The sequence below is a fragment of the Acomys minous genome (genome assembly GCF_964271855.1).
Source record: "Acomys minous genome assembly, chromosome: 13".
Lineage (NCBI taxonomy): Eukaryota > Metazoa > Chordata > Mammalia > Rodentia > Muridae > Acomys > Acomys minous.
The window spans coordinates 108349620-108370357 of NC_140495.1; the positions used below are offsets into that span (position 1 = coordinate 108349620).

The 20738-nt window shown below is 46.2% G+C and overlaps 1 protein-coding gene across 2 annotated transcripts in view; it reads right to left on the reverse strand.

Moving 5' to 3' along the window:
• The window catches only part of MAPK14 (mitogen-activated protein kinase 14), a 64191-nt gene that overhangs the window by 32976 nt on the left and 10477 nt on the right, over positions 1-20738 (reverse strand). For both annotated transcript variants that reach the window (XM_084754061.1, XM_084754060.1), the window contains exons 2-3: positions 5660-5789; positions 3276-3334 (exon numbers count right to left, since the gene is read on the reverse strand). In XM_084754061.1, coding sequence (XP_084610187.1) covers positions 3276-3334; positions 5660-5789 — 189 coding nt within the window. The remainder of the gene's footprint in view (positions 1-3275; positions 3335-5659; positions 5790-20738) is intronic.

A 20738-nucleotide genomic window follows, 5' to 3' on the forward strand; every position in this document is an offset into this window, starting at 1 on the left:
GCCCAATGGTGCAACACCAAACATCATTCTTCCTATCTCATCCTGAAGGCGTCAACACCTGCAAACCACGCAATCCTATTGAAGGAGACCGTTCTCTTCGGCATGTTCTACACGACTCTGGAGAACACAGGAGGCAGCTGTCTCTGGAAGGGTGTTCATTGTTTGGACTGGTATCAACATCACAAAAAGTCAGCAATAAAACCCTTCCCCAGCAATAAGCTACGGTTCACTACTGTTTCCAGGGAGTGTGTTAACTGACTTGAGGACACATTCACCACACAGCATGTGAAGCTGCTTTGCTCAACGGAGAGGCAGGGCCTCGGGAGGGCTCAGGGGCGAAGAGCACTGGCTGCTCCTGCACAGGACCCACACTGTGACTCACAACCACCGATAGCTCCAGCCAGAAGATGCGATACACTTCTCTGGCTTCACAGACACCAGGTATGTATACAGTATACATATACATACATATATACATGTATGTGTGTGCATGCTGTCACTAATAAACTAATAATAATAATAATAATAATAATATTAATAATATCTTGGGGGCTGGAGAGATGGCTCAGCGGTTAAGAGCATTAGCTGCTCATTCAGGTCCTGAGTTCAATTCCCAGCAACCACATGGTGGCTCCCAATCGCCTGCAATGAGACCTGGTGCCCTCCTCTGTCATGTGGTCATACATGCACATAGAGTGCTTATATACACAAGTAAATAAATCTTTTTAAAACGAATTGTTAGAACACAGTTGGAGGGTAGCAGAGAACAGTGCCATAGATGCAGAGAACTATGCCACAGTCATGCTCTTGTTGAAGTGACTTCAATTTTAAAGTTGTAATAAATGAATGCAACTTTATATTACTGAGAAGAAACACTGGTAGTTGGTGAGCTAAATTTACTGCCAATCAATTTTAAGCTTTCAAATAGACATCAGCCTTCATTACAGCCTTTTCAATGTAGAAAAAATAGGTCCATTTTTCATTGCAGGATGCTCAATTAAACCAAAACACAACACTTGCTAATCTACGAATAATTTTTTTTTTCTGTTAAAGTCTATTCTCACTAAAAATCTTAGGTTAAGGGCTGGAGGGATGGTTCAACGTTTTAAGAGCACTGGCTGCTCTCCCAGAGGTCCTGAGTTCAATTCCCAGCAACCACATGGTGGCTCACAACCATCTATAATGTGATCTGACGCCCTCTTCTGGCCTGCAGGTGTACATGCAGATGGAACAAGAAATACATAATAAATCTTAAAAAAAAAAAATCTTAGGTTAAAACTGACACAACACCAATGTCTTTCAAAGCAATCCATAAAAATGCTGCAGTAGCATTTGTTCCTCATATAGACTTCTAAGCACAGCTTGCAGCAGCCTCCATCAGCTATGCTCAGTTGTGTGGGCAGCCTCTGTTCTGGTGCAGGAATAGGCTGTCACTCTTAGTTATTTCCATCTTCCCTGTACCTGGACCACGCTGCCTATCCTGTCGCCGCCTCTCCTCCTCCTCTCCTGTTGCATCTTTGGCATTCACGTCTGTTTTTTTCCTTTTCTATAAACAAAATACAAGAGCGCAAACATATCTGCCTGCTTGTTTTGTAGGAAAAGATGAAATGGTATTGACAAAGAAAGAGTGGGGAGAAGTTGTCTTTGCACTGGGAGAATCAGGAGTGAAACGCTATAGTGGTCACTGACAACCCTGCGTCACCAGCTCCCTTTCCAAGGTGGTGCTCTAGGAGCACTGAAACATTTGAGCAGCAGGGTCGTTAGAAACGTGGCTTTGAAAACCACGGGCTGGTCCCTTTCTTTCTTTTGCCACACTGCACCAGCAAGCAAACAGAAGATTTAGATGTTATTGCTCACCTTGCTTTTCTACAGTGGCTTCTGCTACATCAACGCTTCTACCATTGCTACCCGGCATCTCTACAGGAAGCCTAAAGGCCACAGGCCCATCTGACTATAACCTGGAACCTTTATACCAGGAAGTCAAACAGCCTTTTTTTCTCCTCATTACATAAGCTAATTTCTTCAGTCATGTTCATAGATAAAGAAAGCTGACTAATACAGGAAGCTAGGGAAGGGCAGTGATGACCTACAGTTCTGTTTGGCTTTTACAATAAACATCTTTTCCACGTAGGAATGCCAGAATTGCAACAAGACCACATATGCACTATATGCTTAGCCACTTCTTCTCTTGTAGCATGGTGTGTCTCTCAAGTGGGATGGGGCTGTGTCTGCTCCTCTTCCTTTGATAAAGGCTCTGACAAAAGCAACAGAAGGGAGAAGGCTGTATTTGGCTCATGGTTCCAGTGCACAGTTCATCACAGCAGTCACAGAAGCAGGAACCTGAGACAGTTGGCCACACTGCACAGCAAGCAAGCAGAGAATGAGATGCTTGCTTCTCTCCCTTACATGGTCCCAGATATCCCCTGCCTAGGAAATAGCCCCAGCCACAGTTTAGATGGCTCTTCCCACATCAACTACAGAAGCTAATCCCCCAAAGGCATGCCGCCCAGAGGCCCAGCTTCTAGATTCTGTCAAGCTGATAATTAATACAGGAGTTAATCAGACACTGGGAAAGCTGCAGTGGTGGGAAGGCTGGACGAGCACAGGACACCTGCTGACATCGGTCTTGCTGTCACACGTGTGCCACACGGCATGTAAAGGCATTCATGAACAACGGAGCAAATCTTAGGAGTGATCAGAAGAGTGGTGCTCCTGCAGAGCTTCCCACATCCTGTAGAGCTTGCAGGCCAGGAGCTTGCTCTCAGTGGTGACTGGCTCACTAACACATCCAAGTATGATTTTCCCTCCTTCCCTGTTGAATTTCTTATGGCCCTCTTACTTGTAGCTCCTGCCACATCCAGGCTTTGCTTTCTAGGAAGCACCAGATTAGAAGAAGTCTCTCCCAACATGCAGGGCCTGCCGTCTGCCCCAGGACAAAAGCTTAGTACCTTCTAGTGCCAGCATGCAGCCTCAGCATCATCTCCCCATCCACGAGGGACCAAAGACGGAAATACTGATGTGGACTGGCATTTTAGGGGAAAAAAATAATAGTCAAAAATCCCCTATACTCTCTCCCTCTGTGAAACTTTTGTAAGGACCCATCACTGTATCTGAAATGGTAAAAGTGCTAAAATGCGACATATATAACATTTACTATATGTATCCATCCCCCAGGAACCCAGAAGAGGTGAAATATAGAATAGTTTTCTGAGCAGCTCTGTGGCTGCTCAACCACATCCTCTAGCTGAGGTTGCAAATCCAAGAGATGTACTCACACATCGCTGAATTCCTCCAGGGACCTTGCGGGCGTGAACACATCCAGAAGACCAATCACCTGCAAGAACACATGCTGATCAGACACTGGGGAAGCAGCGGGCTTCCTACAGAGCTTTAGGTAGAACTAAGCCAAGCTAACTTGGACTGTTGATCGTGCTGCCTCCAACTCCCAAATGCTGGAATACAGACATAGGCCACAACACATAGTATTTTACCATGAAAAAGCCCAATCTCCTTAGAATGTGTTTCCCTTGCCAGTAGTGTATCAGACAGCAAAAAAGAATTAGAACGTCTACCTTATGCAATGTGTGTGCACGTGGAGACCTGAGGGAGGCACTGGACCCTCTGGAGCTACAATTACAAGTGGTTTTGAGTCACCCAATGCAGTGCTGGGGACTAAACTCAGGTCCTCTACAAGAGCAGCAAGTGCTCACAGCCCCCGATCGATCTCTCCAGCCCTGAGGCTTGGCTCTCACTGCATAAACTAACAGAATGAAGGTAAGACAACGTCTACACTAAGCGTGAGTACTCTGGCCTTTCCTGTTCCCCCTCAAACATGTCAGGAGGAAAGAAAACTGAGACATTCAACCATGTGCCTGTTGTGTTAAAAAATACAAACCAAGGAGGCTGAAAAGTAGTCCAGCAATTTCAAACCAGCCAGGGTGACAAAGTGGGACCCTGCTGTAAACCAATGAAGCAACCTTTAAAAAATACAAGCCAGGCATGACAGTGCACACCTCTAATCCCAGCACTAAGCAGGTATAAAAAGGTGAATCTCTGCATTCGAGGTCAACCCGGTTTACAGAGTGAATCACAGGATAGCCAGGGCTACACAGAGAAACCCTGACTCAGAACACAAAACAAAATGAAAACAAATAAAACCCTCAAACACTAATATCTAAGTATAGGGGACTTTCTCCTGCTAGAACATGAACATCGTAATATAAAAAAGATGGAGCGATACTAAAAAACCTGCTTATGAGCCAGGCAGTGGTGGTGCACGCCTTTAATCTGGAGGCAGAGGCAGGTGGTGAGTTTGAGGCTAGCCTGGTCTACAAAGTGAGTCCAGTCCAGGATAGCCAGGACTACACATAGAGAAACCCTGCCTCAAAAAAAAAGAAAGAAAGAAAAGAGAAGAAAAGAAACCTGTATATGCAACAACCTTTATAAACCAAGCCCCCATCTTTTGGGGTTGGAAAGGTGGCTCAGCCATTCTTCCAAGGGACCTGAGTTCAGTCCTCACCATCCTGTTAGGTGCCTCACAAGCACCTCTAACTCCAGACCCAAAGGATCTCATGCCCTTTTCTATCCTCCATGGCAATGCACACGTGCGTATATACCCTCAACGCATACACATTACTAGAAATAAGAAACTTATAAAAAATAAATCTCCAGGCTGGAGAGATGGCTCAGGTTTAGAGCACTGTCTCCTCTTCCAGAGGTCGAGTTCAATTCCCAGCAACTATCTGTAATGAGATCTAGTGCCCTCTTCTGGCAGGCACGCATGCAGAACAACGTAAAATAAATAAATAAGAATAGCATGTATGTATGGACATATGTATGTACATATTTTTTGTTTGTTTTTTTGAGACAGGGTTTCTGTGTAGCCCTGGCTGTCCTGGACTCACTTTGTAGACCAGGCTAGCCTCAAACTCACAGCAATCTGCCTGCCTCTGCCTCCTGAGTGCTGGGATTAAAGGCGTGCGCCACCACGCCTGGCTGTATTTTGGTTTTTTTGAGACAGGGCTTTTTCTGTGTAGCCCTGGCTGTCCTGGAACTCACTCTCACCAGGCTAGCCTCTAACTCAGAAATCATTTTATGTGTATGACCGTTCTGCCTGCATGTAGTATCTGTGCACCATGTGTGGACAGAAGAGCGTATCAGGTCCCCTGGAACTGGAGCTATAGGTGATTGTGGGCCCGACTCCCACAAGCTGTCTTGACATCCACATACATATGTGCACTTATACATACAAGTGCCCACAAAATAAAGACATCCACAGGCACCAGGAAATACCCTCACTGCTGGAGAATGCCAAGCAGCCAGGTTTGGTTCTCACAAGCACCTGTGGGTCCAGTTCCAGGGAGCTGACATCTTCTGGCCTCCAAGGGCACTCACTGCACCCCATGACGCACTAAACTGTAGCAGCAAACACACATGCACAGAAACTAAAAAGATCCTGGAGCGAAACTACAACTCTGCGAAGAGGCACCGCCATCACCCTCACATGTGACCAGACGGCCCGTGGCACCCATGCAGCAGCACTCACACGCACGTGCGCCTGTCTACCTGCACTCATGCACACATGCGCCTGTCCACCTGCACTCACGCACACGTGCGCCTGTCCACCTGCACTCATACACGCAAGGGAAGGAGCACTCACGTTCTCATGTTTCATGTGCTTCAGCAGGCGCAGCTCTCTGTAGGTCCTTTTGGCATGAATGATGGACTGAAATGGCCTCGACAGCTTCTTAACTGCCACACGATGTCCTGTCTTTGTGTCAAAAGCAGCACTAATGGGAGGGAGAACAGAAGACCTACATTAGAGGTGCTCCAAGCACTACTTTGCTTGTTTTTGTTTTTCGAGACAAGGTCTCTCTGTGTAGCCTTGGCTGTCCTGGACTCACTTTGTAGACCAGGCTGGCCTCGAACTCACAGTGATCCACCTGCCTCTGCCTCCCGAGTGCTGGGATTAAAGGTGTGTGCCACCACGGCCAGGTTTCCAAGTACTACTTTGAAAGCTACTCCATTCCCAAGTTAAATGTGTGGCAAGACACAGACTAAGACAAAGACTAATGACCCATCACCCACTGCCCAGGAGGCTCCTAGTCATTCACTATGCTCGCTTTGCCTTTTTTGTCTGCGTTAGTGGCTGGCAAGTACTCTTCAGAGGCGTAGAGAGTAGGTTTTAGACTCTTCCAAAGCCTGGTTACAGTCCTGACACAACTAACTCCTCAGCTTGCAGTTGTTCCCTAAATGCAGCCAGGAAACGGGAACCTACAAAATGGGGGTGGCTGTGCTCTAATAAACTTCATGGAAGCAGGCAGCCGTCTACCAAAAGGAGCCAACCCACTCATCATCTCTATGCCTCCTGTGCCCAGGCCCCTATGCCACCTTGCTACTATACGGTGGCCACAGTATAGGCCACAGAAACTACCCTGCTTCTAGGAGAACGAGCACTTCCAGAGTGCCGCGCAGTGCAGACGAGGTGTGCAGAAGCCGTGCGGCGCGGGCAAGAGTGGCAGAGAGGAATAGATACTGCTAACAACAGCGAGCACAGTGACCACAGAATGAGACCAGGCGGGATGAGCAGCAACATGGTGCCAGTTCAGCATCGCCATTAGCTCAGAACTTTCCCTCACCAAACTGCCCGGGAGTTCTCCTTTCACCCCCAAACCTACATGGATTCCAACCATCAGTCTGATTTGTGATAACACTCTTAGAATTTTGCAGTCTCCTCTCTGAGCCTTTTCTACTGTGGAAATAAGCTACACAGACATTTCTCTCACAGATCTGCCGTCAGAGGGCTCTCTCTCACACACACTTCCCTGTAGTGTAGGGATCTTCACACCACTACTTCCCATTTGTTTTCCAAAAGCCCCTGCTAGCGATCCTGAAAAACCATCAACTCTGCTGCTGTTACCTACTGACTAGAATTCTCCATCACCCACCAAAAGTCTGTCCTCTGACAAAGTATCCCTCCACTCCCAACTTGGCAACATTCTTGGCAACTACATCGCCCAAATAGAGGGCCTGTCCCATGCCCTGTTTCCTGACCCTTGGGAGACTCCACACCATGCAGCCGCCTTCAGGGCCACTAGACCCTTCTCTCCCTGCCAGCACCCTCCCGCCTTTCAGCGTGCTTTTGCTCACTCCACCTTGACTGCAGCAAAGCTGCTGACCTCATCACCACTGTCTCTCCAGCTCTCTCCTGTCTTTTGTCCCCTAACTGCTCGATCGTGATAATTACTCCTTGTATCCTTCCCTTGGATAAAGTCTAACCTTGGGTGACCCCAGCCACTGAATCACCCACGGCTAACCATGGTGGTTATGGAAGAATGTATAGTCAGACTGCATGAAAAAATTCACTTCTGAACATAATATCAAGTATGTTTTAAAGTAGGGCCACTCTTTTCTCACAAGGTTATTTTCCACTCTAAAATGATCACTTGGTATTTTTGTCTCTAAAACGTCGAAATCCCAAAGGGAGCTTTATATAGCTCCATCTCTTCTTGTGGACCTGTGTACCCCAGTCTCTCTCCGCCAAGGCTCTCCACAGACTCTCTCTTGCTCTAAGGCATCCTCCCTGATCAAAACACAAGACTGACATGCTTTGGAGATATCTCACACCTCAGGGACATTCCTCTGCACCCCTCTTCTCCCTTGCATGCTCATCTATTTACGAGAGGGGGAGGGGGAAAGGAGAGGGGGGTAGGGAGAGGGGCAGACAGACTGGGATTTGAGCCCAGGGATGGGGACGATAGGCAAGCACTCTACCACTGAGTCATAAGTCCATCCCTCTTCAGGGTCACTCAGAATATTAACTTGCTTTGATGACTCCCACCATAGTGTAAAAAGTTCTCCAAAGCTTAGGAATCTTCAAATTCTCAAGGCACAGGAACCATTCATGTCAGCTTCACCTGAGGATTTATAAGAAAACTCCTGGACACTATCCTAAAGCTCAAATCAGAAACCGAAAGGAGGCCAATAATTTTTATTTTCTCAAGCCCTTCATGCACAAAACCAAGAGCTCCTAACCTACACCACTGCTGTCCAATGTGTACTCCATGGAACTGTGGCCCTGGCACTGCCTGAGAGCTCACCGAGAAGGCAGGATCTCAGCCCTATGGTAGAGTCTGCTTTGTGACAAGATCTCAGGCGATTCATTCAGCGCTTAAGCTTGAGAAGCTCGACATACAAGGCTCGTTCTCAGCTCCCGTTCTTCCTTGAGTCTACCCTGCAGGAGCTGCTCTTCTCAAGCCCACTGATGGGTTCCGTGAGCAAGTCCAATGGTGCTTTTCTGGATTAGCATTGCCATGGTTACCACTTCCCTCCTCCTGTCAACAGACATTTTCACAGACTTTCTAGGACCTTCTCTGCATCGTGTACTTCTTCTACTTAAGCTCCTGATAATGGAGTTGTTCAGGGGAAGAGTCCTGGGCCGTTGAGTTCTACTCTCTCCTCCTGATGCCCTCACCTGTATCTATGCTACAGTTCCCTAGCTGGTGGCACCACTTAGGAGTCCAGGCTGGCCTTCAACTCACTATATGGCTGAAGACCATCTTAAGCTCTGATCCTTCTACCACACCTCCTGAACACTGTAACCAGATGTGTCATATCTAGCTTGAGAGTCTTAACATTTTAGGGGTTGGGCTGGGCAGTTGTGGCACATGTCTTTAATCCCAGCACTCGGGAGGCAGAGGCAGGTGGACCGCTGTGAGTTTGAGGCCAGCCTGGTCTACAAAGGGAGTCCACGACAGTCAAGGCTACACAGAGAAACCCTGTCTCAAAAAACAAAAAACAAAACAAAAAAATTGGGAGGGCCCAACCAGATGGTTCACTGGAAAGGGTACAGGCCTGACAACCTGAACTTGATTCTGGAATTCATATGGTAGAAGGGAAAAACCAACTGGAAAATGTCCTGTGACCTCTACACACACCACAACACAGGCACACCCCTATGCACCCACACAAATTGAACAAATAGAAAAGGTTTATGTTTTTAGTTAGGAAGTTTGTCCCATTCCCACCTGCAGAACAGCCCACACCAGACTCCCTCCACAGTGCTTTGTCAGGTGTATGGTTCAGGCAACCAGACTGAACCCTGGGAAAGTAAGCCTTTGCTACTTTAAACTGCTCCTGTCAGATTATTTGGTCATAGGGATGGGGAAACTATACAATCCATAATTTCAAGGTAAATGCCACTTATAAATGTAAAGCCCAGGGCTCAGCGGTTAACAGCACTGGCTGCTCTTCCAAAGATCCTGAGTTCAATTCCCAGCAACCATATGGTGGCTCACAGCCATCTATAATGAGACCTGGTATCCTCTTCTGGAGTGCAGACAGAACACTGTATAATAAATAAATAAATAAATGTAAAGCCCCCACAGCCCATCTCTCCTTGAAACCTCCTCTCTAGGCAGCTGCACAGACACCTAGGCACCAAGAACTTAGTGAGTTGGAAACAGCCAACTAGTCTCCTGCCTCTGTTACACCAGGTAAATGGACGTCCATCCAATTGCTCCAGACAGATTTTGAGTGTCACATTTGTTTGCCACCAAGCCTGATAACCTGAGTTTAATCCTACAAGTTGCCCTCTGACCTTCACACTTGTACGCTCTCTCTCTTTCTCTTACACACACACACACACACACACACACACACACACACACACACACACACACACAAATTATCAAGATAATAAATACACATGACTTTATTTTAAACTCCAGGAATTTTCTTGGCACACAGAATAAGATGCAGATTTCCTACCATGGCTTGTCCGGCTCAGGAGTTTGCCTGGTCCTACTGCTCACCCAATCAGCAGTCCCCATGTGTGACAATCATCCCATCACAACCATGCCCTCCCCAACTCCAGGCTTACTCTGAGTGTACTGGCTTCTTTCAGTTCCTTAAACTATTTGGGCAGACTGCTGCTAGTTCCTTCACCGCCACCTGCAATCCTCCCCACAACTAAATCTTTATTCTTCAAGGACTGGCTTAGTCTCCCCCTCAGAGATGTACCTGTTAGCCTTTGCCTTTTATGCTCCTTTGTTTACATAAACCCATAAGAAGACAGCCTTCCTTCCGTCCCAGCACTTGGAAGGCAGAGTCAGGCGGATCTCTGAGTTCGAGGCCAGCCTGGTCTACAGAGGAGGAGTCCAAGACAGCCACACAGAGAAAATCTGTCTCAAAAACCAAGCAGCAGCAGCAGGAGCCAGCCTTCCCTTGCCAGTATGCTAAGTCCTTACTACTCTTTAAACTGTTCTCTGAGAGGGTTTGAAAGTGAGGAAATGGCCATGGCTCCTACATGATGTGGCTTCTTCAGCTTCCACTGTGTGTCTTGCCTCACGCAGCCTGTGTATCTTTGTCTTCTCCTCGGGTTGAACCTGGGGAGCAGGGAAGGCCAGCAGGTGTGACTGCACACAAACCCAGCTGAGCTGGAGAACAGGACAGCTGTCCATCATCATCACCCTTCCAGGCTCCTCGGCAGCCGCTCCAGAGCCAGAGGCGCACGTTCAACCTCTGACTCACTAGCTGGTCAGTGGAGGACAGATGCTGCACCTGGACCCCACAGCCCCCAATAATCACAATGATCAGTGTGTTTATTTACCACCCACCAGGTAGTTAAACGAGGGCTGGGCTTTGGAGGTAGACTATCTGGGTTTAATACTGCCCCTGTCACTTAATAACTGTATACTCTTGAGGAAGTTAATTAAATTCTATCAACCTAATATGTAAAATAAAGATAATGTTTGTATTTAATCAAAGGTACTAGCTTTTATGGCAAGTTTAGCAAAACCCTAATTTTGTAAAACTCAAATATCAGACATTAATAATATCTGCTGTTGTCACTTACCCTAAGCATCTTGAAGGCAATGTGTGCATCTGTCTCTCTCACCACTGTGGTACAGAAGGGCTCAGCTTAATTCTTGGGGCATGCAGGATGTGCTGCCTGGTCATATGACAACTCCACACACTTTAAGATAGTTATCTTTTTTTTTTCCCCCGAGACAGGGTTTCTCTGTGACATGGAGCCCTGCCTGTCCTGGACTGGCTCTATAGACCACAGAACTCACAGAGATCTGCCTGCCTCTGCCTGCACACCCAGCTCAGCTGGAGTTATCTTAAAGGAGGGAACCTCAATTGAGAAAATGCAAGTTTGTAGGGAGGGCATTTTCTTATCAGTGACTGATGGGAGAGGGCCCAGCCCACTGTGGGTAGTGCTACCCCTGGGTCCCTGGTCCTGGGTTCTAGGTCCAGGCTGAGCAAGACAGTAAGCAGCACTCCTCCATGGCTTCTACATCAGTACCTGCCTCCAGGTTCCTGCCCTGCTTTAGTTCCTAGGTTGATCTCCTTTGATGATAAACAGCCATATGAAAGTGTAAGCCAAATAAACCTTTTCTTCCTCAACTTGCTTTCTGGTCATGGTGTTTTGTTACAGTGATTTAAAAAAAAAAAACCCTAGAACTGCTTAACAAAAAGCACAATAATGCTGGGTGTGGTGGCACATGCCTTTAATCCCAGCACTCGAGACAGAGGCAGAGGCACCCTGTGAGTGCGAGTCCAGGACAGCTAAGGCTACAGAGAGACCCTGTTTCAAAAAACCAACACCAAACCAAACAAGCAAAAAGCACAATAAAGAGTATTTTATAATGTAGTTATTTTGAGATAAGGGAAAAAACAAAACACCTGTTTCCTCAATTGGCTATTAACAGTTCCCCAGGGCTGGAAGCACACCAGACAAGTACAGGTCAGTAACCCGAGACAAGGTCTTGCTAAGTTTTTTACACTGGCTTAAATTTATGATCCTCCTGCCAGTCTCTTACAGTGTTTTGCTGTTTGTTGCTTATCTGTTTATTTGAGACGGGGTTTCTTTGTGTACCCCTGGCCATCCTGGAACTTGCTCTGTAGACAGACCAGGCTGGCTGCCCCTGTCTCTCAAGTGCTGGAATTAAAGTGTGTACCACCACTGACCAGCTATTTTGTTGTTGTTGTTTAATGGATACAAAAGAAATAGTATATATAGTAGCTGATGTCACAAGGCTTAACATCTACCTGTAGTAACAAAATACACACAATGCCAGAAATGCCAAACAAATCAGCCAACAGTCAGCCTGAGAATTCAATCCCTGGGGTCCACATGGTGGAAGGAGAGAATTGACTCCTACAAGTTGTCTTCTGACATCCATAGGTGTGAACTCACTCTCTCTCTCTCTCTCTCTCTCTCTCTCTCTCTCTCTCTCTCTCTCTCTCTCCCCCCCCCCTCCCTCCCTCCCCTCTCTCTCTTCCTCCCTCCCTCCCCCTCTCTCTCTGTGTCTCTCCCTTTCCCCCACCCCTGAAGATGGGGGTAGCGGTTCATGCCTAAAATCCTACTGCTTGGAAGGCAGAGACAGGTGGAACACACAAAGTACGTATCTATTGCAGCCTGATCACAAGAAAACCAGACACCTGAAAATCCAACAGTAGGAGTTTAAAGTCTAGTATATTCTCAGGTCTCACACACAGAACAATGAGCAAGACTCCACATCCTTTCATGTGCTGAGGGTAAAGGAACAAGTTTCAGAAGCAGCAAATGATCCTGTCACAAGGAAGCTCTGTATCCCTACAGAAGAAGTATCTAATGTGTCTCAGACTCTTAACATTTTGACCTGGGTACGTTTCTATTCTGATTTCTTTAAAACAAGCTCCGTCTCTCAAGGAGGCCTTTGTAGAGTGAGAATCATGGTCGTAATGCTGCTCTGTCACTAAGTGGTTTCTTTCAGTTAATAAAAACCACTGGTTAGTAGCCATTACATTTCCTTGTAACAATACATGGTCATAATCACCATATGTAAATCTGGAACTTATATTACTAAATCACAATCATTTTTCATTTTACCACATAATTTTCACATTCGCCTTTTGCGATATTCTCACTAATGCACTCACAATAGATGTTCATGCATATAACACCTTCCCAGCGAACACCTCACTGCTTCATCCCCGAAACATGCTTTTGTTAGAACATGCTAATGTTTACCACAGAGGACACACACTCCCGTTAGAACACACCTTCCACATAAGAAACAAGCAGGAATTCCTGCACAGACCCTGCTCTCATAGGCTAGTAACTCTCCACAGAGGCTACTAGTGTCCCAGCTCTAGGCATTTTGCTCTTCCCCGCCGTGTCAAAGCAGTGTTTGGAAAAAACAGAAAGTATGTGTTCCACTCCTAGTTACAAATTTCCAAAAGCAGAAGCTCCCAGAAAACCCTTAAATCATCTGAAAAACAAACTGAACGCTCAGAGGCAAGGATCTAAAATCCACTTAGTAAGTGACTATGCCACATACTGTTTTGGCACTGTCTAGTTCTTTTAAGTTGAAAAGGGGTCTCTCACTGGCCTAGAATTTACCAAGAGGCCAGTCCACAGCCTGTGCTTCCGCAGTGCTGATTACAAGTGCATGCCACAACACCCATGCACTTGTTTTTCCTCCCTTTTTAAAAAATGTAGTTTCTTGGGGGACAAAATGTCCCTTCTGTTGAGAAGCAGTAACTTAGAGGAAGACTTGGAAGCAGCTCCCCGCTGAGATCTAGATAGTAAGAGTAGGCCTTCTGCCAACAGCCACAGGGCGGGGCGCCTCCAAGAGGATCCTCCAGCCTCAGTCAAACGTAAAGGTCCTCACTTTATCACTCCGACCCCGTCAGGGGTTTCATAAGGACATTTCCATAGGTATATACTGCATTTTGAGCATGTTATGCCCTCTTACTGGGCCTTCTTTTATAAAGGGGCTATTTTTCTTTTTCTTTTGTTTTTGTTTTTTGAGACAGGGTTTCTCTGTGTAGCCTTGGCTGTTCTGGACTCACTTTGTAGACCAGGCTGGCCTCGAACTCACAGCAATCTGCCTGCTTCTGCCTCCCAAGTGCTGGGATTAAAGGCATGCGCCATCACATCCAGCTCAAGAGGCTATTTTTCAAAAGCCTCATTTAGTGTACCACCAGAAACACTTCTCCAAAATTTCAATAGCAAATGTTTAAGTAATCATAAATAATTTACTTATTCCAAACAAATAAATGTAAAATATCAGAGTAATTGTATTACACTGAAGTTCCTATGGTCTTGCAATAGTTCCTAGGCTCCTTATTGGCGCAGTGTTCTTGTGGGCTGTGTACAGTTCACCCTTGTTCATTCAAATGCTGACTTCTCTACCCCACTATCTGGTTTCAATCCAGACACTGCATTGTGATGTTTATTCTAAGTATCTCCTGTCTCACGTGTGTGTAAACATGTTGTCATTTGTTCTCTGTGTTGCCAACAAAAGCCAACTAGCCAATGCTGAGCAATAGAGAATAGGGTGGGACATCCTGGGCAGTGAGGGGAGGAGAGAGAGCAGGAAGGACAGGAGGGATGCAGGTGGGGAGGACCAGGAAACACCAGGAGAATAAGCTGGACATGAGGTATGAGTAAAAAGCAAGTATAATGTGGGAAATCTGAATGGGAGGAAACCATGCTGGCTCAGAGGTTTAGGATGCAGTAATTATTGTGCAGCACTGTGCTCTAGGCTAATTAAACAGATCCTGGTCTCTGTGTGTGGTTATTTGGGTATAAAGCTGGTTAAGGAGTAACTGCTGATTTATTGAAATAAATCAACATTAAATATTAACACTTATTCGACAGCTCCTTATCTATGCTACAAACCCAACTCAGTAAACAGAAGAATTGGTGTCTCCACAGGCTAATTTCCCTCAGTACAGAACTTTGTACCTTATACAATGTCTGGACATTTTATGATAGAACTTAGGGTATTATCTAGTACTGAATAACAGACCACCCCAAAATCTGGAGCTTGAAACATGATTTTATTATTTCCTATTGTTGCAAGTCAAGAACTAGGAAGCAATTTAGCAAGGTGGCTCTGTCTCCCAGAAAGCTGCAGTGAAGATGTGGCCAATAGCAAGTCTCCTCTAATGGTTTTAAAATTTTTCTTTATGTAAAAAGAAACAAAAAAACAAAAAATTTTTTCTTTATGTGAATGAGTGTTTAGCCCACATGTATGTCTGTGTGCCATGTATATACAGTAGCTGGAAGAGGATTTATCTCCCTTGGAATTGGAACTACAAATGGATGTGAGCCACCATGTGGGGGCTGGGAATCAAACACTGGTCCTCTCAAAATGCAGCCAGTGCTCTTTACTGCTGAATCATCTCTCCAGCCCCAAGTCACTTTCACATCTGAGGCTGAAGGATCCTCTTGGCAGGACCCATGGCTACTGTGCTTGCCACCTACACCTAGGCCTCTTCACAGAGCTGCACTGCAGGCTTCCCTAGAGGACACTGGAGTCATTCTAGACTTCACCAGGTGCTGTCCAGGAAAGCTGCTGGGCAAGCACCTTATATCAGACTCGGACTATGAAGAACTATTTGACCCCAAATGCCGAAGTGCATCAGGGCTGAGAAACTATACTCTAGAGAAGGGGTGTCCAACCTTGCAATGTGTGACAGGACAGTGCCATCTACAAAGGTGGAATTCATAGCTATCCTGAGAGACACACGGCCTGCAATGCAGCCTGTGGGCGACAGGTTAGACATGCCTACTACAACCGTGATTCCAGAGAAAAGGAGGTACAACCTCACCCACAGCACTCACCTGCAACCACCAAGGTCAGTGCTCAGTAGAGGGCAGGGGAACTAAGCTCTGCCTCTCAACGGGTCTTGACTCTAACCAGGCTGCAGATGGTCTCACTAAGATAGTGAGCATGTGATAATTGTTCAGCAGCAAAGTACTTGGAAATCTGTTGTGAGCTTCCCCACTATCTGACAGATAAGCAGTCAGATAGCCTCCCATTGCTCAGCAACAGTGTCCGTCCGTCCCAGTAACCCATGTGCTCGCACACAGTGTGCTCTGTTGCTAAGGCAGGACACTGGGGTGGATAGGTGTGTCAGGAGCACTGTGACTTGATATTTCAACTTACAGGGTTCTACCTTTGTTTTGAGCAAAAACAAACAAACCTCCCACCCCCCCCCCAAATGTAAGTCAAGGCTGGTATTTCCAATGTATTTTTCTACATAAGAATCTTTTTACTGGGCTGGAGAGATGGGACAGTGGTTAAGAGCACTTCCAAAGGATCCAGGTTCAATTTTCAGCACACACATGGCAGCTTGCTACCATCTCTAACTCCAGTTCCAGAAGATCTGACGCCTTCACACAGACACCCATGCAGGCAAAACAACAATGCATATAAAATAAAATAAATCACTTTTTAAAAAGAGCATTTTTATTGATCTAGAAAATTCCATTTAGCAATTTTTTTTGTTTGGTTTTTGAGACAGGATTTCTCTATGTGGCCTTGGCTGTCCTGGGCTCCCTTTGTAGATCAGGCAGTCCTAGAACTCACAGCAATCCACCTGCCTCTGCCTCCCTGGGATTACAGGTGTGTGCCACTATGCCCAGTTTCCATTTAGCAAATTTAATCATACACCATGCAATACAACAAAGAACAAACCAGTGGTCAAAAGATGAGTTCTAGTTTGTGCTGTTGCAGGTGATCCCAAACAAAGCTTTCGCCAGGCGTGGTGGCGCAGGCCTTTAGTCCCAGCACTCCAGAGACAGAGGCAGGCGGATCACTGTGAGTTCGAGGCCAGCCTGGTCTACAAAGCGAGTCCAGGACAGCCAAGGCTACACAGAGAGACCTTGTCTCAAAAAAAAAAAAAAAAAATCAAAAAACAAAAAACCACGCAACACAACCAAACAAAGCTTTCACACACCTGTTTCCATAGTAATAAAGCCAGGAGTCACACCAGCCCTGCCTGGTCCAAGAAGAGGCTCAAATAAGGTGAAGGATGTTGAGTGCTTTATAAACTATAAAAAGCAGGTCGTTTAAAAATAGTTCATGTTTAAATTGTGTGCCTGTATGTGGGCTTGTGCATGTGAGTGCCGTGCCTGTGGAGGGCACTGGGTCCCCTGGGACTGGAGGTATAGGCAGTTAGTTAGCTGGAAGCTTCCCCACACGGGTGCTGGAGACAGAACTTGGATCCTTTGCGAGAACAGTGTGAACTCTCAACAACTGAGCCATCTCTCGGACCCCAGAGGGTAGCTTTAAATACTACAAGAGGAAATGAACGTAAGTCTGTCCCTGCAGTTTCCAGCAGGGGATTTTCTATGTCATAAACTTTCATTATTTTTAGGTCTTTCTCTCACATTGGAAGTTGACCGTATCTCTGAAGTAACAATGAAGAGAGAAGATTATTGAAGTATAATTGAGAATCCTTCAAAGTCCTTGGCCATCTGTCAGTCTACAGACACCTGTGCATGTATTCAACAGCTCTTAGATGGGGCCTGGGAACCACTAAGCCAGGCATCCTTTAGGGGCTGAACTCAGTGCCACACTCCCTCTGCATGCTTGGTTCCTACTCCAGGCTGTGAGAGAGCAGAAGCTGTGGTTTATCTTTTATCCTTGGCATCCAGTCATGACCTGAACACAGAGCAAAAATAAACACCCAAAACAGATCATTCCTAACCTCAAGAACAGAGAGGTTAGGCTGGGGAATCAGAAAGACAGAGGTGTCTGTAGGTAAGCTGCTGCCGACCACAGCAAGGGTCTGTAGGTAAGCTGCTGCCGACCACAGCAAGGCAGCACTTTCCTTCCTCCAATCAGTTCAAGCCAATGCTTCAGGCAGAGACTTAAACACCGCTCCTTCCCACTGTACCTGCAAACAGCTCTCTGCTGCCTACAGAAACGCTGCTCATCAGGACACAGGTCTGGGGAAGCAGTTGACTGAGTCCAGCTGCAGACCTACGCCCTGACCTCCAGGCTAGGACTTACACAGAACCACAGCCAGGCCAGGCTGGTCCTCTTCACGTGTGTTCACTTACATGGTATTTTCTGCTGTTCGTTCCCTTTCATGCTTCCCCAATGAGTAGTTTACTCAGCTCTCAACGTAGCTCTCAATACTTTTTTTCTCCACAGAGCCATTCTATATTCGATAACCCACAAAGCCGCCCCTCTGTGTATGTGTCCACACCATGTGCACAGAGTTCACTAGTCTGTTTCTTTATTCTAAACAGTGCATGTGTGCACTGTGAGGGTTAGTGCTGGTAACTTGACAGGGCCTAGAGTGCCCTGGAGTTGGGCCTCTGAGCATGCCTGCTGGGATTACCCTGATTACACTGACTGAGCCAGAGCGCCCGGCCACTCCCTGGCTGGGATCCTGGACATATCAATAGGGAAAGGGAGCTGAAGGACTTCGCCTCCCATTAACTGTTGATTACCACAAGATGAAGCTTCACTCACCGAAGGCCTGGGTTTGTGGGTATAAATATAAACATCTAGAAGGCAATCCTTCCCCATAAAGGACTGTGTTCTTGAACTGTGAGCCAAGAGAAACTGTTTTCCTTTACATTACTGTTGTCAGGATACTTTATCAAAGCAATAGGAAAAGAAAATAAGATACACACATCTCAGGTTTCCAAATCTTCACATAACTGGCTCATGCCCTGCCCTAATTTCCGTAACTTCTCATTTGGCAATGCTAATACTTAGATTCATTTTTAAAAGATATGTTTTTATTCATGTGTATACGTGTCTGTGTGTAGGTGTGTGCATATGCAAGTGCAGGTGCCCTCAGAGGCCTAAGGGTTACAGGCAGCTGTGAGTTGCCTGATGTGGGTATTGGGACCCAAACCCAGGTGCAAGACCAGTAACCATTCCAACCACCAAGATATATTTAAATATAAACTCCATATGCACGTAAGGCTGAGCCATATAGATACATAATGTGAATCTGTTCCAAGAAAGTCAGCGCTACATCTCCCAAGAGTATCCTTAAAGAAATGTGCAAAAGAGTTATCACGGAGGGGCTGGAGAGATGGCTCCGCTGTTAGGAACACTGGCTGCTCTTCCAGAGTACCCAGGTTCAACTCCCAGCACCACCCATATGGCACAACTGTATGTAATTCCAGTTCTGGGGATCTGACACCCCCACACAGATATATACACAAGCAAAACACCAATGCACAATAATTTTTTGAAAATCATGAAAGGAGAGATAAACATGGTTTCTGATATGATCCCAAGAGTGGGATAGGGAATGGACTTGTGAGAGAACAGGTGAAGTTAATCTGGAAGACGAACCACCTCACGCTTGAGGTGTTGCCAGCTGAAGAAAACCTGTGACCAGACTCCGGGGGAGGTATATATAGGAACCCAAACAGGAGGTGGCAGCTGCCGTTCTGGACACTGGGGATAGTTTTAGCTGTTCACTGATCCACTTCGTGATGCTCCTAGAGAGAACTGCTCGAGGGAAGGCTTCAGAGATCTGGGCTCTGGCTGAGGCTCTGAGTTCCAGCAGAAGAAATCCTGCTGACTACGCCAGGAGAATCGCTCCTCGGAACTGATTGTATTCCTATTGTTTAGGTTAGTTGGTTTATAAGTGAGGTACTCTCGGTTAATAAGTTCATAACAAAATATAATTGTTAACAAAATCGAGGCTACAAATCATTAAAAAAATTAAAAGTTATCAGGGAAAGCAGGGTACTACAGAAACTTTTACATCTCATTATACTTGGAGTTCACAAAAATAGATGTTTTCAGTTTTGAAATAGGGTTATCACAAGGCAGCCCATGCTGACCTCAGTCTCTCGAGTGCACCACCACACCTACACAACCGGAGCACCACCCACCAGAGCACTTTCTTCTTTTGCCCTCTTTTCCTTGCTCTGCAGGGGATGAGACCCAGGACTTTTGTGCCTGCTTGCCAACTAGTCTACCACCGAACTGCATCTCCAAAAAGACATTCTTGAAATCTGAAGTCAAATTATATGTAATTATAGGATAGGGGTGCACGCTTGTAATCCCGACTGCCATGAACCTAAAGCCAAGCTGGTTGCACAGTGTGGTCCAGGCCCGCAAGGACTATGTATCTAGATGGTGCCAAACAAACACTACGGCTTCCTGTTTCTGTGTTTACCTCAAGTTCTCTTGCTTTTCTAAAGTTTGTTTGTTTTTGAGATGGGGGTCTCACTATACAGCCCTGACTGGCCTGAGCATTATCTTTTTAGAACTCTGAAAAGGCTATCTACTAAAAAGAAGATAGAAGAGAAAAAGCCAGAAAACATCAGAGATGCTGGGGAAAACACTAACCTTCAGATTTGGACTTGATGCTAACGTCCTAAATAAGCGTTCCCTTCCAGGAACATTTACAACCCTTAAGTGGGATCATGACCAACTGAAAACAAAAGTTATTCATATACATTGTTTCTTCCCAGCAGCACACAGTTATCCACGTGACTGAGAACACACATTCTACCCAAGCTGTCCTAACCATTAAGCTTGGGGCCTTGTCAATGTTCTCTCATGTTCTCCTGGAAACAGCAAAAGTCATGCTGATGGAAGCCCTGAAGAATGTATAGCTTTCCCCTCTGCTGAAAGGTCGAGTGTTCAAGTCAGCCTCTAGTTTCACTCAAGACCAACTATTTTAAATATGTACAGCTGCACAAGCAGTTTTCAACAAAGCTGTCTGTCTGTCTGTCTGTCTGTCTGTCTCTCTCTCTCTCTCTCACACACACACACACACACACACACACACACACGGAGGGAAGGAAGAAGGGAGAGAGGGAGAGAGAGGAGAGGAGAGAGAAGGAGGGGGGCCATCACAATGGGAAATTGCTATAAATCTTAACATTAGGAGATAGCACTGCTGTTAAATACACAATACTTGTCAGACCCACAAGGAAGCACCAGCCCTGCCCAGGAGGCTCACAGGTA